This window comes from Egretta garzetta, unplaced genomic scaffold (assembly GCF_000687185.1).
Source record: "Egretta garzetta isolate BGI_Z169 unplaced genomic scaffold, ASM68718v1 scaffold325, whole genome shotgun sequence".
Classification (NCBI taxonomy): Eukaryota; Metazoa; Chordata; class Aves; order Pelecaniformes; family Ardeidae; genus Egretta; species Egretta garzetta.
The window spans coordinates 1794352-1818243 of NW_009259833.1; the positions used below are offsets into that span (position 1 = coordinate 1794352).

Below are 23892 nucleotides of genomic sequence, written 5' to 3' on the forward strand. Positions count from 1 at the left end.
AAGCTTATCTGAAGGTTTGTGTTTGTTTCATGATCTGTGTTTACCGTAAACAAAAATAAGGTCCCCTCTTTTACTTTTGCTTTAAGGAGCTTTTAAAGTGAAGATTCATATTGTAGCAACTCATATAAGAGAGGTCCATCTCTATACCTAATACCTACAGCTGTGGGGGTGACATACTGGAGGATGTTGATAGTTCTTCTTAACCTCCTGTCTACAAAATGAGCATCCCATGCAGGATATCTTTTTCTTGGGATGTCAATCTTAATGAGAGGCCCCTCGGGGGGGTAGGGTCGCCCAGATGGAGTAGATGGTACCATTGCTCTCACCTGGAAAACGGGCAAGCAAGTGTCAGCTGTGAGTTCCTCCTGTTGCTCCGTGACCGCTCTGGTAGGCGTAGCCTGGGCCCCCCGGTACCCAGGGGTTTGGGGTGCCATGGGCTCAACATCAGGGGGCAAAGGAATGCCCCAGAGCAGCTCGGCGCAACAGGAGCTGGCAAAGATCTTAGCTCTTGGCCCCATGGGATGCAGCACACCATAATATAACAGCATCAAAGCTATCCCAGCAGCAAAGCTAAGAAAGACACAACACAGTGCTGGCACGGCATATGAGTCAGTAGTGTCAGGATCTCTGTAAAAATACCAAAGGAGCGTCAAGGCAGCGTTCTCCGTCAGGACTACCGTGTAATACGCAAACATTCTGTATCGAGTCCGCCCTTCCTTGACATTAAACCAGCAGAAAATGTACACAATCCCTACCACCATGTTGAAGAGGATCTCCTCCCACTTAGACATGCAGAAATCTGTCCCACCATGGATGATCCAGAAAGCCATGGCACACCAATGGACCACTACAAAGATCCCAAAGTAGAGCTGGAAGATGGAAGCAAAGAGAGCAAAAGAAATAACTCGGGATGAGATGGTGAAGATGCGCCAGAAGACATGGATGAGGGCCCCTCTGTAGCTCATACTCTTCTTGTCGTCCCTAGAGTCCCGAAGAAGCTTGTGATAGGAGGCTAGCACCCAAGCCAGGGACATCAGGGAGGCCACAGAGGACACACCTGCCGGAAGACACACAGATCCACTGAGTTAGATAGGAGGTTTGGTTGAAAACATCATCTGCTCACTAAATTACTGCATCTGGGGCAGGCTCAGTAGCCCAAAGGTTCAACTCACGTCAGGTTGTCCTTACAGTCTAGAGGAGAGAAATACAGAAATATCAGTATGGGAATTGGAAATTATGCTCTGTTCAGGAGTTCTCTGATACAGCACATTATGCTTGTATTCCTGAGCTGTCGGCTCTGCCACCCCACCCCAGCTCTGCTCTTCTTACAGGGAACAGCCTCTGTCCTCATCCCGATTAGACCGACATTTGAGAATTTGAAATCCGGATCCCATCTAAACGCTGCAGCCCAAGTATGAAGGTTACTTTTTGCAGAAAGGGGTCCATCTTGCAGTGCACCACTGCAAGAGCAGGACACCCAAGGTCCTTGTAATGGTATATAGGATCTTTTTTATTCTAAAATACTTTCATACAAGCATCATTCACATTGACTTCTACTTGATTCTGCCTTAATCAGGAATCCCCATCTGCATTTGCCTTTGGGAAAAATAGGCAGATGGTCAGGTTTTTTTGTCACCCTGTGGTCCCATGGAGATGAGTGTATAAATACAGGGAACATCAAGACTCATCAGTACTCTCCAAATGGTCCCAAACCAAAGAATCTGATCCCTCCAGCAGCTCCCCTTCCCCGTTTCCAGGATGGACTGAAGACCTATATTGGAGGTAGCTTATCTCCAGCTCTGTCTCCTGGATGGACCACAGATCCAAGGTTCAGTCATGTCTCCAGCCCTGTTTCATTCTGCTCCTGGTGGGACCCCTGAAGAGACCTTGGATCTGGTCCATCCCCTTGCCCTGCCTGGGACTGCTGAGGGAGCTGTTAGCAGCACGCAGCTCTGCCCAGTGCACTCAGACCCTGCGGCACCACCCCGATCAGTGAGGGCATTGCCTGCACTGGCATCACCCTTGGTTCCCAGCTCATCCCCCTGTGCCCTGGCATGGGGCAGGCACCCCATGATATTCCAAAGGGGCCTGATCTTATTCCCCATCACAAGTGACACTTAAATTATCTATTTGCTCCAATGGATAAAATAGCGCCCCGTCATGCTTTGGGAACTTTTAAAAATGCAATACCATTGATTATTGCAAGGGTAAATTGAACAACTCATTGAGCAAAGCATCATAATAAAAATTAATTAATTAAAATTAATTAATTAAAAATTAATTGGCAGATTCCTGGCAAAAGAGAAGGCCACTGGCATCTCATTCCTTTGCTCCCACTGCTGCTCACTGGACAACTGTTCCGCAGGTGAGGGAACAGATGACGAACCAAGATCCATGTTTGGGAAGCTAAATAATTTGGTAGCTATACTTGCATTAGGCCGTGGCCAAAGATTTTTCTCTGGGAGCACCACCTATAAAATCAAAAGGAAAAATGCTAATAGATTCAAGCAAAACAAACAATAACAAACGCTCCTCTCTCTCTGATGTGTAACATGCTGGAAAATAGGCCTAGCTCTATTTTGCTTTTCCTACTTTAAGAAAACCCAAGCAGCAGCTTGCTGCAGCTGCTCAGGGATAAAAAGCCAAAATGTCTGAAAACATTTCTTCTTCTCCTGTTTTTTTCTCACTTTTCCCTCTGCCCACGAGGACCTGGGTCCCATGGGGATGGTAGGAAGATTGACTGGCTCTTCAGACCTCACTCCAGAGACTTTATTGTCTTCTTTTTGGGGATCCCACCCCACAGTGTGGTAGGGTTAGATTTCCTCTCTCCAGCCTAACTACCCCTGGAGGAGAGGTGCTGGAGAAGGTGGCCAGGAAGGACAGCAGACCTTCATCTCTGCCCCACGTTGAAATTCTCCCAGCCTGCAGGTCCACCAAAACTACACCTTTCCACCAGCTCTCTTTGAATACCTTGCCTTTGGGCTCACATGTGGATTAGCATTTCAGACTGAATTCTAAAAAATAACAAACCACAAACCAGTAAGATCAGTGGCCTTATCAAAGAGGGAAGCTTTAGGCCACCGTCTTTAAGAAAAACACAGTTTCCCTCAAGTTCTATGTCCTCAATAAGAAACACTTGCATGTAGGACTTGGGGACTCTAATGGATGGAAAGGTCTGAGAGCGAATAGCCTCAGCCCCAAACAGATGTAGATTAGGTTTATTTTTAACCTAGTAGATGGTTTTGGAAGGCTAAGCAATGCCACACGATCCTTAAGGTAAGTGCTGCTATGTGTGTAAGTACTGCTCATTGCAATAACTTCTAGCCATTCAGTTTAAAAACTTTCCATGATTAGTAGGAAAAAAAAAAAGGTCATGGATTGTCTTATTTTAGTGCTGTTATACTAGAAGCTCGCACAGCATTAAATGTACCTGGATACTGAAACTCAAGCAGCGCCAACCCACCAGAGACAGATGTGTCACGCTGGCTTAAAAATGTTTCTCTTGGGTTCGTTTATTCTAGAATAGAGAGAGGAAGAAAATACACCAGAAACAAAACCCCAGTATACACATAAAGGCTTTTCCCACTGTAATGTTTTCAGCGTAGAAACCTACACTAATCACAGTCTTTGCTGTAAATCGCACAGAGCTGCCTGAGGGAAGGTGTGTTGAGTCACTCGTATTGCATGGTACCATGACCGTGCCTGGTGATAGTCATCTGAACGTCTCCTCGAGTCAATGGAGAGAGGCAGACACCCCCAGAAAGTGATTCACCCTGTCCTAAGATCCATGTGTGGGACAAGGGGGGTTGACTCATGCTCCCAAAGTGTCTGTCTCCATCCCTTGACAGGGGAGTGCGAGGACTTGCAAACAGCAGCAGTCAGGTGGGATGAGTCCTACTCTACAAAACAGTTCGTTGCCTCCTCATTTGGACTAAGATCTGAGAGGGGGGATGAAGTATCTCTCAACATTTTGACATATTACTACCATCGTTCAAAAATTCATGACTCTGTGCCAAATGCAAATTTTGGCATCCTAGTGATGAGCAAGATCTGGATCTGGGTGTAAGGGGGCTGCAATCATCAGGTGGACGTCAACAGGAGCCATGGAGTGATATAAAGACTTCTCCATTACTTCTTACTTCCTTGCCACAGAAATTATTCCCTGGCTATTTCATACAGACTTAAATGACAAAGCACACCTTGGCTTTTGTCATCTTGACCATGAGTTTCTTATTCCCATCTTTCCCTGTTACTTCTAGCCTGTGACATCTTCAGACAATGTACAATTCTCACAGGCTGTGGGATAAACTGTTCCTTTCTTTTCCACTTCTCCAGGGCTTATTTCTAAGCAGCCAGAGACCTCTCTCCAGCTATAACTAGAACAAAAAGTCTGGGCAAGTTGGATCACATGGGAAGTATTTTTTTTATTTTGATTTTGACTATTACACATGGTGACTGACGCACCTTCATCTAGCATGAGTGGGTTTCAACTCCCTTCCAAGGTTTGTTTATCAAAGGGTTGGGGTTGGTTTAAAACTGAAGTCACTTCAAAAAACCCACTCCCACTCCTCCCACTCTGTGTTTAGTCTTGGGAGTGGAAAATACCCGGCCTGCACTGCCACATCTCTGTGGGCATTCTCAAGCCAGGAGGGCATTAGCTACCATGGGGCTGGAAGCCCTGTGGCTGCATCTGTGGAATCTGTATCCCACCTGTCCATAACAAATCAGACTGGCATAGCCTTCAAACTCTCTGCACCAGGCTGTACAACAGCCCTTGAACTCCCCCTATCACCTGCTAGAAGCAATGAGTAACTCACAGGCCGTAGTCAGCGCCATTTAGGAGTCAAGCCCACGTGTCTTGATCAACACATCACAAGAATTAGTCCCCCAGATCCCTTTAGTGATGTACCCCGAAGTCCTCACGGTGAGACATCTCCTAACCTACATTCAGTACAGTGAGGTAGAGCTTTATAATGTCCCCATTTGACAGAAGCAGCACTAAGACTGGAAAGATTTATCCAAGGTGTCTTACAAAACCCATGCTAAATCAGGGAGTAGATCTCTTTCACATCACTGTGCACCTTGCATTGCAGACAGGATTCAGCTCCCACTGCAGAGACTCACCTTGGGGTGTCCACAGGTGAGTGATGTCTCTTTACTCAATGGAGAATTAAGGCTTAGTGCAACCATCACAGATGGGAATCCAGCAGCATTTGAAATGCTCTAGGATAGCTCAGACCTCCATGTGGAGCTGGCAGATGTGACAAACTTGCATACAGAATACAAGAACATTTTTGAGCTGGGAGGTGGAGTGATGCAGGGTACTCAGGGCATCTCAAATGATGCTATGCAGAAGTCAACCAAATTGTTTCCTGAGTCATTAAAGCTGGTGGAGCCAGAGCTGTATGAAGGTCATTGCTTAGACCCTGTGGCTGTATTGTCTATATCTCCACTGAACGGATGGGAAGCTTGGACACCCCCATCGTGTGGAGATACCTCCATCGAAGACACCTTTGTTTTGGTGTCTGAATCTGGTGCTGAAGTCACCAATCATCTTGAACTTCTTTGATGCTGACTTCTTGCCTTAGTAATTCTGCCTTTCTCAGGGGAACCTAATGAACAGTCCTCGGTGGTAAACACACGTGGCATGGAGACTAAGCAACAGTAAATGGTGAAATCAGAAAGCAATGGGAAATAAGGCATCTATATAAAAGGCTAAGCTTTCTGAGAAGAGTGTCCAAGGAACAGTCTCGGAGAAGGGGAAACAAGAGCCATTGCTTAGGATCATGAAAACATGAGCGGACTAGAGTATAATGCAGGTAGTGATCTGATATTGGAGGAGAGGAGCATGAACCACTCTGAGTTCAAGGGAAGGTCCTGGAGCCTTGCTGAGGCTTGCAAGGGCAGGCTGAATTTCAGCCTGTTTCGGTTCTCCATCCTCTAGCTTTTACTGATGGCCCAGAAAAAGCAAAGGCCACCTCAGAAATATAATGAGGGTCTTTGAAAAATCCCCATCCACAAGAGAGACTCAAAACAATGACTCCCCTTAAATTGCCATTGCTATTTTTAAAGCCCATATATGTGCAAGAATAAAAACAGTGCATGGAAAGCCATCCCAGTCTATCTGCCCTATTCACGCTATACAATTACACATGGGTTTACGAGTCTCATAAAAGCTGTAGACAAATCATACACACACACACACAAATGAATATTTAAAATGAACAATATATCAATTTTTTTCCTCGCTCGCAACGTTGTTCAGCTGAGGAGAGAATAAACCCCCAGTTTATTCACTGGGGGTATGTACAGTTTTCATCACGAATCCAGCTGCAGGTTGTTGGTTGTAAGTCATTTGAATGCACTTGCTGTATCATATTCCCTATGCATTTACCGTGGTGCCTGTCCCTTTAAACCTGAAAATGATGCCTAAACGGTGCTCTATTTCTTTTTTTGACATTAATTCTCCGGAAGACTCTACTAAAACCAAATGGGAAGGCACCAACATTTCTCCTGGGTGAGCTGGTCAACAAATATTCAGTGTGACATGAAACCTTCCATCAAGCCCTGTGCACAGGCCGTGCTTGCTTGATGCCGAGTGCCACGTCTCGGTTCCTCCGCATCACTCGCTGGCTGCTCAGGCCTCTGTGCTGTGAACCCTGTTATCGTGTTTTCTCCTTTGGGTGGCACGTTCCTCCCTGAAGCTCAGGATGAATCTAGGAACGGGCTTCCATTTTGATGCACACGGAGTGAAAATGCATTTATGTACAAAAGAGACTGAGGCAGATTCTGCTTTTCTAACAACATTGCCCAAAAGTTGCTCGCCCTTACTTTTTAACCTGTTTTTATTTATTTGCACCAGAGTAAAAGGGGTCAGAATCAGACCCTGGGTCTGATTTTCATTTGTTTCTGCTGGAGTTTGATGCTTGATCTTTCTTTGTTCTTTCTTTCAGAGGAGGGAATGACTTTTGCCTTCTTTCTTTCATTTTCCCTCTTTGTTTTTCACTTTGAACATGGAAAAATATGGATCATTACCAGGATATAAATAATAAAAGGCTGCATAGAACCCATTGCCATTCATTTTCCTCACAGGATTTCTGGACACTTCCTTAATCAGTTTCTCCAGCGTGCCACCAGTCCATTATAGCAGATGAGCACTATTCTACCTATTCCACCTTTTCCATCACTCCTAAGTCTGCCCCAGGAATGGGGTCCTCACATCTATGTGACACCCCCGTACTCTACTCCGAGCTCGAGTGGCCGGGTTGAAAAACCAGAGCCTGATACTGGGAAGTCATTTTACACTGGTGTCCCGTCCTTTGCTCTTTACTCATGAAAAATGTTTTGGTTTCCTTGGGCAAGGGGGTAAGTTTCAAATCCTCAGCATCTGCTCCCTTGCTAGGGAACTCTTCTGAGACCTTCACAGCCCCATTCTCCCCAGGACCCGAGTCCTGCAGGACACAGCATCACCAGACCATAATAACAGTCACAGCTGGTGACTGTTTGGGAAAGTCAGAAAACAAAGGCAAGTCACCCAATTCAGGGACCAATCTCCAAGTGGGTCTGGACAACAAGAAGAGGGTCTTCTCCCACTGAATCCCACTGACACCTCCTGACACGAGGCTTGCACTGAGTTTCTATATAGGATAGTCCATGTCCAAGCTAGCACAAGGAGGGCTCTTCCACTTTAGACCAGAGGAACATCCACATTCCCAAACCTTTTATTGTGAGAGTGAGAAAGTGCATAGCAAGGCAACTTCAGAACAGCTTGCTCACATGGAGAGTTGCCCTCCCACCCCTTGCCAGTTAAAGGCTGGCTTACGTCCTGAAATGTGAATGCTTCCTAAAACCTTTTCTTTTTGCTAAATTAAGGTGTCCTCACTAACCCCAGAAATGTTGGATCTCTTTTTAGTTCCCCCCCCAGCCTTCGCCTTAGCACTGCCTTGAGGAACTGAGGTCCATAGGTTCACTCTGGACTGTATTTCAAAAGGACTTGCTTTTCTCCCCTTTCATCCTGCTGGCTTTCAGTTCTCCTGAATGCCCCTTTTTCTCTACTGCTAGAAGAGGTGACTGGCCACATTCGTCTGATCTGTGCTTTCATTATCTCAGCTGCTTCTGTCATGTCTCCTCCTATTCATCTCCTCTGTGAACTCGGGAGCTGCCAAACCGGCTCAGGCCCTGGGGCCATCTAGTCTTGTATCTTCTCCTGGATGCAAGCCAGCAACTGATCCTTCTGCAGGAGGCACAAGCAGCCCAGGCCAAGCAGAAATGGGATAATCTGCCCTCTGGTTTGGATTGTCCTTGAATACCCTCAGAGAAGTGTCAAATCTCCTGTTGAAAATGTTGGCTATCACCTACCACATAAGGATTGGCAAAGCTTCCCCCTCATTCTAAAACACTCTTAATGAAGATATTCCTTGCATCGTTTGCCTCAGTGTTTATCTCACCCAGGGAGAGCTGTCTGAGACATGGGATGAGTTGCCCTCTGGAAACGCCTCTCTGTCTCTCCATTGACTCTACCTGGAGTGCGGATGATCAAACTGGAATGACCAAACAAGGAGAAGTGGGTAAGATGAAACGTACCCTATGTAGCACTGGTTTGGCATCCACCAGCTCCCCACAACAGCTCAGAGGAGAGCCATGAGTCACAGCCAGAAAGGAGTATTGGGGAAACCTGTTCCTGGGTCCAAGATGAACAGAGTAGCTAGCACTGGCTTCTACGGAGCAGAAGTTGACACACCCACCATAACGTGGGCAAATCCAAGTGACGCAACACAATGATTTTATACCACTGAAGGCCAAGCAGGTAAAACAACCCCCCAGCACCCTCCTGATGAGCGAAGGATGCCATGATCAGTCAGACGACGTATTCAAGTTTTATCCCCCAGAACAGTTATCGCCATCCTCAAGAAAGTGGTAGCAGAAGGACAATATCCCCCTGCTACATCCATGAGAAGGCAGCTGATCTCAACAGGCATGCATGTACACAGTCCTCATAGGCATGCAAGGCCACTATTTGCTTTCCATAATAGCCTTGCCCCTTTCCTAGGATGCTGACTGTGGGTTATCTCAGTTTTTACCTATTTATGTAGGTTAAAAAGCTGTTGACCTCTGCTCCACAACTGAAACATTTCTGGCAGCACCTAGCTGAAATCTCAGTCCTTATATATGCACAGATCTTCAAACAAGCCTCACGTCACTTAGCTGAGGTCTTTGGTCTTTTATAGCGGCTCACCATCAGGTAATGGCTCATAAAAAAAACAGTAGAGAGGAGAAGGGCACATGGGAACCCAGGCCTTGAGAGAACCTGGGTCACTATGGTGACATCTAAACTAGCAGATGAGAAACAGAGCCAGGACTATTCGTTGACCCCGAGCCCAGCTGGCAGAGTCTGCCATGTCCATACTATTAAACTCTCTCAGCAGTTGTATCCAACCTGCCTTTTGGGAATGGTTCCTGGACTACGTGAACTCATTTTCTCGTGCCTGGGAAAGCTTGGGAAAGCTGGCCAAAACTGTACCAGAGACCATATTAACAGAATCTTTTGAGTACCAGTGCTTGGGCTCCAGCACTGTTTGCATTACAGGTATAAACATAATCTGTGCACAGTCCTCTGCCTATCACAAACACGGTCATATAATCCCCTTCATCACTTCAAAAATAATGTGGAAGACCTGCATTTGGAACCCTGGAGATGGAGCCTCTCATATGATCGGATTTTCCAGGCTGGGCTTTTTGGCAGAGTAAATTAGCCCAGGTGGCTGCTGTGTCCAGGCAGCTCTGGGGACCCCAGGCATGTCAGCTAGAGCTCAGGTAAGGTGTAATACAGACGTGTAGACAGCTTCATGCCAGGAAAATGTTATCTGGGCAGTATGGGTTAATCTTTCTAGGAATCTGGTCTCAGATACGCTTTCAAAGTTATGTCTCAGGAAAATGCCAGCGTGACTCTATTGTGATAGCTAGATGGGCAAACCCTGACTCATGGAGAAAAGCCCTCCTCTGAGGGTCTAGCCAGCCACCAGAGTCTCTTCTGGGAGTCTAATAGTGGAGTTAAGGAAAATAACTTAAAAATCACACTTTTCGGGGGGGAGCAATGCATAGCAGGTGTCTAAAGCCACTCAGGAATCTGGGGTGAGTTTGGTGAATAGTTTTAGTCCTAAAAAAGCTGGAGGCAATCATGGAGTAGCGGAGAGGGGACACATACAACAAGACTAATCTTGCCTTTGGAGTCCCTTTTGATGTGACATTAATTATTATGGTATTATTTATGACGTGAAGCTATTTATTTTGAAATGGCTCTTCCATTTTGAAACTTCCCTTAAATGTTAAGAAAATGTAAAGAAAAGAATTCACTGTCTCCCTCTCAGCAGAAGCAGAGAGTCCCACTTCAGTGGATGTTATTTTGAGGGTGTTAATATAGAACAGTCCTTTCCTTTGTGATTTTTGGCTAGTAAACCAGAAATCTCATTAATGGTGGTTTTGATGTCGGTGTGGGGCTACATTTGATGGTGTTTCCAACTAGAATAGCTGCTGTTATCACTTAAATTGGGGTCCACGTAGCCTGGCAACCCACACCCCCAGCAGTGAGGGCTCAGGCTACCTTACACAAGTGCCAATATCTCTCCAGGATCTTCCCACCATGCCCCTGTGCATCCTTCCCCAGTCCATCCTCCAAAGGGCATGATGAATCTCACATGGACAGGGCTGCATTGGGGTTCGCTGAGACGGTCAGAGCCAACAACTGTGTGCATCTCTGTCTTCTAATGCCACACGAGACAGTCTGGTCTGAGTCTGGTCTAAATTTATCCAGGTACCAATCACCTGGGTTAATTCTGCAGCTGAAATGTGCTGGGGGAGCAGCAGCCAGGATTTCCTGGGCACAGTTTAGGTTGTTTGGAAATAGAGCATGAGAACTCTTATACATGTCTATTTTTGTCAAAAGCTGTATGAATTGTGACTCTATTCAGGTCGAGATACCCTCTGCACAGTCATCACTGTAATTATAAAGACTTCAGTTAAATTCCTGTTCATCTGAATGCCTTTAACTGCTGTCTCAGAATCACACTGCAAAAGAACCCCTCCTGAATCCCCAAAAGTGAACAGCCACAGACAAGAGGATTTGAAGCTCCTCAAGAGACCCTGGGAGATTTCACTTGAAATGCTCCACCAGGATGTCCTGACAACACCACCAGCAAGGACAGGATTTAAATCTGTGCATGCAGAGCAAAATCCCTCTTTGTTGGCAATGTTACAGGGCAGTAGAGTCACAGAAACCTGGTTCAACTTGAAGTGAACACGACCAGCATAGAAGTGTACAGGTCATCTCTCTAGGCTTCCATTGCTTTTTCCTGGTGTACTTTCTGGTTCCTCCTGTGCTCGTTTTTCCTGACCTCTGTTCAGAAATCAGAGTAGCCTGCATAGAGCCTTGTATCTACATGGCCATCAGCATGGCCCAGAGGCATCTAAATCTTATCAGGCACCTGAGATGGGAAAAGAGTCCACCTAAGCTACCTTTATAGTTAATATGGAGAGCTAAGCACCACCATTAGCATGGATCTCTAGAGACTAAAAACACCCAAGTATGCCTGTGTTGCTTTTGTAGCCTCCTGGTTTGATGTGCAGTGTTGTTCGGTCACTGATTGCTGAGATTTAGGTTTTTTCCTTCTGCTGTTTAAAAGTCTTTCCCAAAGCAACAGGAGGAAAAAAACCTGAACATGTGATTACTTTAACCAGGAAGAATAAGATGGCAAAATCCAAGACAAGTTACTCTTGGAGGAAAAATCATATTGCACATTCAACAGCTGGTTCTTTGTGAAGGATATTTTAGCACAACCTTAGCAGCCAATTCTTTGCTCAGATTCTTGAGTATATTGAATCTCTTCACAGACTCCAGCAGTCACTCTCAGTTGGCAGAGCCTCCTATATTGAGATTTTTCAGACCTAATGATATTTGAACTCTACCGTTAGGAACCTTTAGAAGAGAAACACACCTACTAGAATGCACTGAAATAGGGAAAAAAAATCTTTGCTAAGGAAAACAAAACATGGCTTGATTTAGAATAAAATCTTTCCCCACCCTTTTCTATGTTCTGAGTAGGGATAGTTGGCATGGAACAACACAACTCAGCAAACACATACAATATACTTCCATTTAAACACCGTACATTTGATATTTGTTACAGCATCTTTGTCCTGGCATTCTTTTTTGATTCAGGTGAGAACTGCAGCCACTGAGAAGAATTTAAATCTGCCTAGCATGAGTTGAAAGGATGTTGTAATCTGTGGGTGTGACTAAAATAAAGGAAAGCCCTAAGAGTTCTGCTGTCTGCTTCTGAAAGTAACCGTGAGAATCTCTTTTCCCTAGCACAGGTCTGGGGCAGCTTTTGAACCTGGGACCCTGTGCCTAGAGGTCAGTAACTGAGCAAAGCCTAATTCTGTTGACTGCTACATCCATGCCTTCATTCTGTCTCAGCCTCCAAAACAGAGTGGCCCAATCCAGACTGCTTGTTGGGTATCATCCTTGGCCCGTGCTAACACCTGAGCTGAGCCTGGGAATTGTTTGGGTTGGTGCCAACTGCCATGGGCTAAAAATGTGCCAAGGACTGCGCTGATAACTGAACCATGTAGATGACCGCGATCTGGTGGCTGTGTTCGTGTTCTGATGCGTTTCAGTTTATTAGCATAGAGGAAACCCAACAGACTTGTCACCAGATTGGGGAAGCAACATCTTCTGCCAGGGCTTAGGGAAGGAACTTCCTGCTATAAATACAGCTCCCATGGCCAGTTCCTTGGAGACGAGGCAACATCAAGGCAATGTTTCAAACAGTCTGTGACAGTACCAAACCTGCATCCTGCAAACCACCTCTGCTTAATGGTTTGGCCTGGGCACAGAAAGTTTGCAGGCCATTAGAGAAATAACTTCATCCCAGTCCTGGAAAAGCTTTTGACCTGATGGGGAAGAGGTAGGAAACGCAACTTGGTTCATGCTCACTGGCCAAGGTAAGAGGTCTTCATTCACTGTGTTTAGAGGAGATGTGTCAGCAGTGCACACTTTGCTAACCTTATGGTTTGTAAATCTTTGTTATTGTGTATGGGGCCATTGGTGGAATTGTCTCAGCGTAATTGCAGATGAGAGGACTGGTCTCCTGAAAAGAAGGAGCATCTCAATGCTTCCGGAGAGTACACAGGGCTGGCACCATTAGAGTGAGTCTGGCAGAGTGTTTCTGTGAGGGGGAGTGACAAAGTGACAAAAACGGATGTGGTGCAGCTGGTGCTGTCTCGCAGTGGGGTAGCTGAAGGCACCAGGGACACTGGTTTCCAGGGTAAACAGCAGGAACCTGTTTCTTCCTCTGCTTCCCATGCTTTGTACGCTCTGCAAAGATCTAAGCGATGGGTAGCAGGCCAGACCTCAATGACACGCCAACATCCACCAGTTAAGTCATGCTCAGGTTTGCTTGTCTCTCCTGGGTCTTTTTGCCTTCTCAGAAGTTCATGTGTGTACAAGATGGAGTTGAGACTGCCTCTTCAACGCGTTAATGAACAACATCACTTCCCCCAAGGACAGGCTGAGATCAAACCATGCATCCATTCCCCTACTGCAAACATCTGTTTGCATCTTAGGATATTTCAGATATGGGCTCCTGTGATAGGGAAACAGCCGTGCCGGGTGGACGTCCCCCATCAGTGAGTGTCTGTGCGAAGATGTGAACGTACTGAGGGCACTGAGAGCATGAGGTTGGTCAAATGCCACTTAGGACAAAAGTCATTTCAGCAGATTTCCACTGATTCAGTAAATCTGCTGCACTCCCAGACTCAGGACTTTCACCCCGAGCTGATCATCTAAAACTGATAGTTTCTGGAACAAGAGAGTTCTTTCCTTCAATACTCAGTGATTCTGAGCCAGTTGCATCAACCTGAACTGCTCCATCTACAGCAGGAGTAGAAACAGAGAAGTTCCTGCCTAGCACCACCCCTGCATCTTCCGCAGGTTTTTTGCACATCTAAGTGTCTATGTGCTCTCTGCTTACCCGGAGTTAGCATGCTCTCCTGGATGCCTGAGGCGAACCCCCAGAGCTGCACACTAGAGCAACCTGAAGACAAAAAGAGTTGAATTTCCATGCATTTTACTAGCCAATTGCACAGCAGTGCACAGTCACCTTTTCCTATGCTCTAATCACGAATCCACCATGAGAGGTATGTCTCCAAGAAAGTCTGCAGCATAAAATTACCTGAAAAAGCCTTAATTTCCTGCCTGGAATCTGTTTGCTCCCCAGGAGCCTGCAGTGAGCCTCCCCAAGACCTTAGGCTACTCAAACCTCTCTCTCCGTGCCTCAGTTTCCCAGCTGGCCTGCAGCTTCTAGGAACAGCATGAGCTGATGTTTGTGTAGTGCTCTGATGATGTAACCCCCTCCCAGTGATTGCCACAGTCTCACAAAGCCTAAAATTGGCAGCACTGGCTCCCTGCCAGTGAACGTCCCGTGAATGGTGACTCATGTTTATTGGCGGTGGTATGTCATATGCGTGATGGTGGCACGTGGTATGGAACAGAAGGGGTTTTATCAGCACTCCAAAATAACAGAGAGAGAGCTATGGCAAGGTGGTGGATGGAGAAGCTGCAGGTGGGGATGGGCTAAGGGATGACGTCTTTCCTTGGGCTTGCTCCAAAGCCCATTGGAAAAAAATAGCTGTCACTGGCTTCGAAGGCTCCTGGACCCAAGTCCTTCCCTACCGCGCTGGGACAATACGGCTGATGATAGGGCAAGCTTTCCCCATGCCGCTCACTTGCCAGCGTGCCTCGGGCTTGGCCTGAGCTCAGCATGCCAGAGCAAGTGCCCACTGCCAACTGTGGAGATGGCTTTTTGATGCTGCTGGGAATTGGCTTGGGACCAGCAACTCATTTCAAGCAGGGCACCAAATTGCTATCTGTCATCCGGCTTTGGTGAGAAGGAAGGGAAGGCAGGATCAGAGCCATATGCCCCAGGTTGGCAAAGCACTTCAGTCATATGAGTGGCGTCCCAGGCGAGCTGCTTATGTGTTTGGAGCTATCTGGCCATTTTGTGAGGTGCCTGTTTGGTCTGCTGATGAACATTTAAAGGGAAACTGTGGTTGAATCAGGACAAACTTTCAACACAGATTACCCCGGTTCCTCTCTGCCAAGCCCCTTCAGCAAGCACACAACTGCCTTGCCCACATGGCAATGAGCAACTGCTTTTCTGCTCTTGCCTCTTCTGTCACGGGGAACCAGGGCTGGGTGGTGGAGGTTTCCCATTTCTTTTAATCCCCAAGGAATGGCATGAGAGAGGGGGAAAGAGAATATGTCCTCAATCCCATGGGCAATGTTTTAGCATCTTTTTTCCTTATGATCTGTCTCACAGCCCAAGCCAAAGCCCAGAGTGTGACTCTGGTAAATCTTTCTCCAACCCCATCTGTTTCCAAGGACTCTTTGAGAGAAAGGCTTTTTTAGGCATACATTGCAGTTATCTTGCTGCATCTAAGGAAAAATACACCAGCCAGAAAAGGGAGGAGGATTTCTGCTTCTGGAGGAAAAGGACTTTCTTAGGCCTGCATCAGTGTCTCACCCATCCCAAACAGAGGGTGTAGGTGACATGTTGGTCTTTTTTGTTTTGAGCCCTATGGAATCTGTTGCCGGTGTAGAATGGGTGAACCACAGCTTATTTATGATGGGTAACTGCACAAATGAGGACAATTTTGTGTACTTAGGTCACAGAGATTTGAACTGGGGGTTTTGGATTCATATTCGAGCACTGTTGGAATGTATAGATTCAGTTACACCCAAATTGAAAGGCAACGGTGGAAAACAGGCAGCAACGCCCCACAACAAGCATTTTCCCCTACACATGGTTTTCAATCTAGCATGGCATCTCCCATCCATAGCCCTCCTCCCATCTCTACTAAGAACCAAGTATTTATGCGGATTGTTCTCCAGCCCTAAGGCCAGCAGGCACACCCTGGCCCCATCCATGCTCCATCTCTTGCCATCCAAAAGTGGCCACGTCTGACTGCCTGCTAAGAATGGTCCCTAGTCTGTGTTTACTCCCAAGCAGTCCTTAGGGATTGTTTGGCTCTGAAGTAGCTGGTCCAAGACAAAACCATGTCAGGCCCATGGTAACAGGGCAACAGTGGTGATGATGGGTGCCCATACTGGTGCATGTCCACTTTGCACCCCAGAACTGCATTTTTCTGCTGGGCTTTGCAATGGACGTACCTGCTCAGCCCAGGCCAGCATGAAGGACCCTGCACTAACTTCTAGTGCTTCTGCAGGGTTAGCAGTGCTACTTGTAGGGTGAACTTTCAGATCTGATGAGTCTCTTCTCCACTTTCAGTGGACCCACTGGAGTTTTCATGTCTTCAGTTAGGTTCAGGCCTCTATTGAAGCACATTTGAAAAATCACACCCTTGGGCAACTAAAGGCTGAAGGCTCCCTTTCTAACTTGGTTGCCCCAGCTAAGAAGCTTACTTTGGTCTTTGGAGCCTGAGTGTGAAGACAACTGAGTAAGAGGTAATCCATTCATTTGTTGTCCTTTAGATAAGGCCTTGGTTTTAGATCTCAAACCATTCCTCAACAAGTCGCGGTGCCTTGGGATATTTCCTACCCTAGGAATATATCTAACAGGACTTTTCAGACTGTAGGTTGTTCACAGCATATCCATTATTCACAGCATATTCTTGGTTAACTATCAGCCTGTTATCAGGGGAAAATTAACTGAGAAATTTATCTCCACATGAGACTTAACTCACTATCGCCCACGCAGGAAACCTCTCACTCAGGTGCAGGGGTGTTTAACGTGATGTTGGCTCATCCCAAACCCACTCAGCTTGACGGGGAATGCCTTCTCTGGGCGGTGAGGACAACAGCTAACCCACCCCTGCTGCTCATCCTCCAATACCCCACAAAGACCAGTTAAGTCTTCTAAACTAAGTGACAGGGTGTCCTGGTTTCGGCTGGGATAGAGTTAATTTTCTTCACAGTAGCTAGCATAGTGCTGTGTTTTGGATTTAGTACCAGAAGAATGTTGATAACACACTGATGTTTTCAGCTGTTGCCAAGTAGTGCTCAGACTACTCAAGGACTTTTTGAGCTTCTCCTGCTCGGCCAGGTGCATAACAAGCTGGGAGGGAGCACAGCTAGCACAGCTAACCCAAACTGACCAAAGAGCTATTCCATACCATATAAGTTATCATTCTCATTATCACTATTATTATTATTTTCTCTTATTAAACTGTCTTTATCTCAGCCCTCGGCTCTAACCTTTTATTTTCTTCCCGATTCTCTCCCCCATCCCACTGAGGGAGGGGGGGAGTGAGCGAGCAGCTGCGTGGTGCTGAGTTGCCAGCCGGGTTAAACCACGACCCAGGGGAAAGCATCTTAAGAGTGCCCTTGCAAAAAAGGACAAGCCCTGACCATAAATGGCCCCTAGACATGGTACAGAAAGAGCAAGGACATGATGGAACAGATAGGAGTTTGCTTAGGGAGGGACAACAAAATGTGGCTACATTTTTTGCAAACTCCGTCAGGATAATCTGTCAGCCAACACACATCTCTAGCTGAGATGTCCAAAATCCCTTTTAGTGCTTCAATTGTATCACTCCGCTTACAAAAGTGTCCCCCCCCAGACAGGCTGATGCTAATGTTGCTTTTTCCTAACTATACGAGAAGCTTCAGACTTCTTATTGCAGGCTGCAGAGAGTGCAGGCACCTTGCAGAATCCCAGAGACTTCAACAGGACTTTGCATAATGAAGGCTTACGCTGCAAATCTCTTTCAGATCAACAGCAGGGTTAGAGAGGAGACGGGCAGAGCCTTGCTGGGTAGACAGTCCTTTTCTGCGGGGGGAAATCCTGCGCTGAAATCTGCATCCAAATTCCCAGCACAAGCATTGCGTAAAGCACTCGTGACATGAGTGGAAGGGCATTAGAGGTTCGGCTAAATCCCATTAAGTCTTAAAGTAGCCACATGAAAAAATTAAGTAAAAGGAAACCTCTTAAAGAGGACATTTATGCTGAAAAATGAATCCATCTCACCTCACTAACTGCCTAGAAGTTGGGTGTTCCCTGTAAGCTGGTTATAAGTGCTCCTCTTCCCATTCAGTGCAGAGGAACAGGCACCTCCATAGGGTGAAGTGGGCTAATGGTGGTTTATTCTGCAAGAAGTGAGGTGGATTATCTGCTAGGATTGATTACAAAATGAAGATCTGGGTTGCTGGGCTTTTAGTGTTGTTGTTAATGTTACATTTCCCCCTGCAAACACACCAGGTTACTTAAATCAGGGCAGTCCTCTGGCCAGTGCTGTCCAGGAACCTGAGAGAGGTGGCCACCATTTCATCCCATCCTCTCCTAAATCTCGAAGACAGTTAAGGTGAGCGAAGGACAGGGCTGTGTCCTCTTCAGAGTTCCACCACCCCCTTTTGCCTAACCCTAAGGGTAAGTCTAAATGCATCACCAAGGTCCTGCCTAGATTCCCTAGAGAAAGGCACTGCTGGAGGGTGAGAATCCCACCCCCTCCAGCTGCTTTGGACACAGGCTGATCCATGTTTTGGAGGCATCCTTCCTCCCTCACCTTCCCTTGACTCTGTTTTGGACCCACGTAGCTATAGCTATAGCAGATGGATCACTTGCAAAGGGCCTGCACACCAACACCAGCTTCTTCCACATGTATATTCAGGAGCTGGTGTTGACCCACTTGTCCCACTTGTCCCAACACAAAGTAACTCCAGGTCAGGCTCTCAGCGTGCACCTTCCAGGTCAGGGCTGCTCACCCGATGGAGTACACGGAGTTCTTACTTCTTCTCTCTCTGTGCTATTTTCTCTTCCCGAGTCATCAGACGATGGCAGCTAAGCTGGGCTCTGGTCTGCCTTCTGCTAGGGATGATGAAGGAACAAATCCTGACCTTCAAGAAATCTCAGGGGGGGTTGTCCCAAGCTTTACTGAATCTGGGACTTGACTTCAAATTCCAGATCCAGCAGTTATGCTGCTGGTGGTGTCAGACCATGCAGGAGATGCTCACTCATGGGTGATCAGGGGCCCACTGGTGAAACTGGTCCCTTCTTTGAGCACTGAAGGAGCAATAAACACAGGTTCCACCCAACCCTTTCAATCAGGTACCTCTCAGGGTAAGATGGTTCTTGCAAGGCATGGTGAGGCTTTTCTTTGTTCTACCCACCCAATAGATATGACAACCAGGAAATTAAGTGTTTACCCTGATTGCATCCCTTTCTGCTAGTCCTCACAGTGCTCACTTCAACCACAACAGGCAAGATTAGCCCTTTCTGTCACCATGGTCCTAAACATCTCTGGAGGAGATGCTCTTGGTTTGAGTAAAGACCTCCAGCATATTCACTCTTCTCACCTCAGCAGCTTCCCTAAGATGGGAACTAGGAGAAAAAAGGAAAATTTCCTGATAGCCATGCCAGTAACTCTCTTTTTACAGCTCCTTAAATAGGAGAAGGAAGCATTAGCTGACCCATTTGGAGAAGACTGGAGCCTGGCTTGGCTTCCTGCGCTGGGCTTGGCATTGCAGTCTTAAGAGCAGGGAGGACCGAGGCTTGGAGGAGGGATGTATGCCATATGAAATGGTAAATTGACCTTGTCGTAGCACTACATGAACCCATAAGAGACTGTGTGAACTGTATGGAAGTGGTTGAAGCCTGGACATATTAGCACGGGCTGTCCTTGGGTTTATAAGCCCCGCTGAGGGCTGTTTCGGCAGCATGCAGCACAGCTGATACCGTCCCTGTTCAGAGGCAGAACTGGCCTTTTTCTGTACGGTGCGACGAGCCACGCTCACACAGGCACGATGAGCCAGGAGAGACTTGATTTGATTTTTAAACACACTGCCTTCCTCCCCGTATTTCTCTTCCTCTGGTTTCTGCCTGCTTTAAGGGAAGTCTTTGATGCTCCCTTTCATAACAGCCCCTCTCAGCATTTAATTTCCTTTTACACAATTACGTAGTGGCCGGGAGGAGGAGGAAGACAGACGCACCGAATGGGCATGGAGGAGCTCTAGGAAGCCTTGCACCTGAGTCAGGAGCGCTGAGCAAGCCCTGCTGCCAGTATCCATCAGCAGTGCCGGCCGCTCAGCACGCAGCCCCGAGATGTGCGAACGCATCTCTTGCACAGGCGGGGCGCTGCCTTGGAAGAGAACGCAGCTTGCCGGGTGGTGTGGTGGAGGAACGGAGGAACTGCATAGCTGAAGAAGGGGGAGTTGGAAAATGATGCAGCTTGTTCGGTGGATTAGGCAGCCATGCCTGGAAGTGGCAAACTGAAAGAGCCGCAGATTTGAAAGCCTGGAGGGATTATTGAGCCGTGTTGTCTGACTTCCAGCACAACAGAGGCCAGCAAACTTCACCCAGTACTTTCTGTAACAAGCCCAACAATCTGCATAACACCCTGGCAAGCATTTTAGGTTGTGATTTACACGTTTTTAGTAGGGTTAATAATGTTGGAAGCAGCAGGAAGAGGGTGCTGGCAAATGTGAGCAGTTCTAGGAGGAGTTGTAGAAAGGCATGTTCATCGTGTCAGCACTCTGAAGGCCTTGAGAGCTCGTGATGAGAGGTTTCAGATAAAGCCTGCGTAGATAGGAGAAGGGAGGCCTCTATAAACAACTGTGATGGACATGCCTGAAGTATGGAGGGAGGGGAGAGCAGTCTGACTTACTGATGCTCTAGATAATGGTGACCCTGGTCCAACCAGCAAAATTAACCCTGAAGAACTGCCAAGTTCCAATCCCAGCTCCAAGAAACTCCTCAGGTCTGCCAGAAATGGCATGCCACAAACAGGCTGTCCTTGGGAAGCACAGTCTGAGTGTCATCCCCGGTGTGTGGCTTGAACAGGGGCTGAATAACCCAGCAGCTCACCAGCTGATACCACTGTTGGTCCTTGGAAAGGACAATTCTCCCATGAGCTGGTGACTCTTAGGCAGCCAGCATGGCCGTGGGCAAGGACTGGTAGAGCTGCTCACCCCAGGGCTGGGACAGGGCCATATGCCTCTTGACTGAGGTGGATGCCCAATGCCCCAGGACATCACTGCAGAAAAGGACATCAGAATTGGCAAACTTTTCTCTGTGGTTGCTTCCAAGCCTCTCTGCTCATCTATCCGCCTTTGCGACGATGCCTGCACTATAACATCTCTGTCCCTACACAATCCCCCCCCCCACTTCCTTCCCCCCTCTCTTTTCTTCCCCTTGCTGAGAACCATGGTACCAATGACTAAACCTGGGTACTTTGCAGAACGAGTCCTACAGCATTTAGCTATTAAAACCCCCCCTTATACTACACTTCACACCATCAGAGCATTGCACAGGCATTGAACCGTTTGTCCTCGCAACACAAATTCAAATCATCTGGCCAGTTTTATCATCCTGCTTATGCAAGGAGGAAAACTGAGGCAGGGAATGACTGTGTTTGCCCAGTGCCAGGCAGCAAATGAATGGTGACACTTGCCACAGCAGCAGAGACTGACTGCCTCCTCCTGACAACACCATCATTTCTTTAGACTGTGGAAGAGCTGAATCCTGTCTTTTGACTGATAGAGGTTTGTTTTTGGTTTTTTTTTTCTCAGCGGAACAAGCAGAAATTTTACCCAGCGAAGGCAGCGCGGAGCTGGAATGAGATTTGTCCCAAGTGGCAGCCCCTTACACGCCAGGTTGCGTAGGGCGGACGGTTAGCAAAGCATCCATCGGCAGCTGAGCATGGGATCGGAGGGGGGAGGCTGGGAGGATGGGGAGGGGGGGACGAGGTGGCCACTTACATGGTAATGTTTCTGCACGGTTCTTTTGGATCATTATGCAGAGCTGTAGCACCAGTTGAGGGGCGCTCTCGAGGAAAGTTTCCAGGAGGCGCAACATATTTACGTCTGCATATTCGTACATCATAGCCCAGTAGAAACGCCGCTGGTGTTCCTTCCGCCTCTGGCTCTGGATCCCTAGGTACATAGTTCGGATATACCTGCAGGAAAGAGGAGGAAAAGCTGAGTGTGAGACTTTGGCATGCATCAAAACCTGAGGAGGATGGGGCTGTGGGCCAGTTGTTTGGAGAGAGGGAGGTTGTCTGGGGGAAGGAGAATCTGGGGTAGACACAGGTGTCTGCACAGTTCTAAAACTACCTCTTGCGGGATCTGAGGACCACTTTCGTATTGCAAGAGTGGGAAACCTTTGACTTGCACCACCCAAAAGTGAAGTGTGGGGGGTAGGGAATGCTCATGAAACATTTGCACAAGAAAACCACTCCCTCGCTTTGTTTTCATGAGGAGAAGCTACTTGACAAAACGCTGGTCATGACATTTGGCAGTGGCTTGACAGATCGTCTAAGCCCCTTCAGCACTGTAGTAAGGAGCTTCCCTCATGGACCCCAGAGGTTTGACCCTCTTTCAACACAGGTGGAGCAATGTGAGACACCACCTCCACCTTCAGCACGTGTGACCCACAAATGCAAAAGGCCACAGCTTGCCACTGGTCAGCTATTGAGACTTTGGGCAATGTTGGACCAGAAGGAGGTGTCTCGTGCATGGGCAGGTACTACTCTATCACCTCTGTTCCCATACCAGGTGTGCAAGGAGACCTGAAAACCTCACCCTGGGGACAGAACTCCCCTTCAGGGGACCTTTGGCCAACTTCTGTAAACAGAGGTGATCCAGTCAGGGTAGCACAAGGTGCCGAGATGCCACAGGACTCCTAACATCTCCTAACAGGGTCCTTTCTAATGCTTACTGATATTAACAATCTAATATTGGGTCTTTTTCCTTCTCATCCTGAGCAGTGGCTGTGACTTCATGCTCTGAAATTTGGGATGAGAATCATTTCACCTAATGCCAACCCTACAGTTGGTCATCTAAGCTAGTCAATGAATAGAAATGACCCCTCCTGGGACCGTTCATCTGTCCCACCTCAGATGCCAGCATGACGGCGGGATGAATTGCCTTCTGAGGGCTCTGGGAGGGGCTCACAAGCACAAACTGGGGTTTCGCCAAAACGATTAGATCATTCCTTGCCACTCGGGGCGAGATTGCACAGCAAGGAAGAACAGGAGGAAAGGACATAAGCCTCGATCTCCAAATTATACCGAGGGACAGGGAGCTGTGGGAGAAGCAAAGGTAGCTCTGCAAGCCCTGCCCTTTCTCCAGCCCCCCGTCCTTCCTTCCCGTTCGCAGTTCACAAGCACCGAAGACGAAAAATCCCGAAAGACGCAAGGACACAAAAAAAAATATGACGCAGGAAAGCCACCAGATGGGGCTCGACACTCGAGAAAACGCTACACCAGTCACACACAATACTGGTGACACTGGTGTGACATCCCCAGCAAAGCTCGAGTGGGGTGGAAATGCCCGTGGACCACCTGCTCTCCCACGGACACCAGTCCTCCACCCACACCCCAACATGCACCGCCTGTACTTGGCATTTCCCTGAAAGACCCCAGCCCCAGAAGCTGCAGGATGACACAGGAATCCCGCCTTCCCTTCATGCACGCAAGAAATTAAATAAATGTAGTTTCATAGAATCATAGAGTCATAGAATCTATTTCCAATTTAGGTTGGAAAAGCCCTTTAAGATCATCAAGCCCAACCATTCCCCTAACCCTGCCATCCCACCACTAAACCCTGTCCCTAAGCACCTCATCTGCCCAGCTTTTAAATCCCTCCAGGGATGGGGACTCACCCACCTCCTTGGGCAGCCCCTTCCAGTGCCTGACAGACCTTTTGGGGAAGAAATTTTTCCGAATGTCTAACCTAAACCTACCCTGACGCAACTTCAGACCATAAAGTTTAGCAGGAAAGGAAAAGTTGGGAAGAATGAGTTGTTACAGCTCAAGGAGAAAGCAGAGAAAAGGAGCATCCAACTGGTTTTTATCATATCAGCAACACAGGGCCACTGAAAACCA

General features: G+C 47.4%; 1 protein-coding gene across 1 annotated transcript; it reads right to left on the reverse strand.

The window, feature by feature from the left end:
• Positions 1-92: 92 nt before the first annotated feature.
• Positions 93-21959, reverse strand: XKR6 (XK related 6). The gene is made up of 2 exons (XM_009639909.2): positions 21767-21959; positions 93-1057 (listed from the first exon to the last, which is right to left on the reverse strand). The coding sequence occupies exons 1-2, from the start codon at positions 21948-21950 to the stop codon at positions 93-95; spliced, it is 1149 nt and encodes a 382-aa protein (XP_009638204.1). The 5' UTR covers positions 21951-21959.
• Positions 21960-23892: the final 1933 nt, after the last annotated feature.

Bases quoted from the DNA above. Each gene is read 5' to 3' on its own strand.
- XKR6 (XM_009639909.2), bottom strand. From the start codon at position 21,950: ATGTACCTAGGGATCCAGAGCCAGAGGCGGAAGGAACACCAGCGGCGT. The intron at 1,058-21,766 runs GTAAGTGGCCAC...GTCTTCCGGCAG, and splicing joins CCGTGCAGAAACATTACCAT to GTGTGTCCTCTGTGGCCTCC.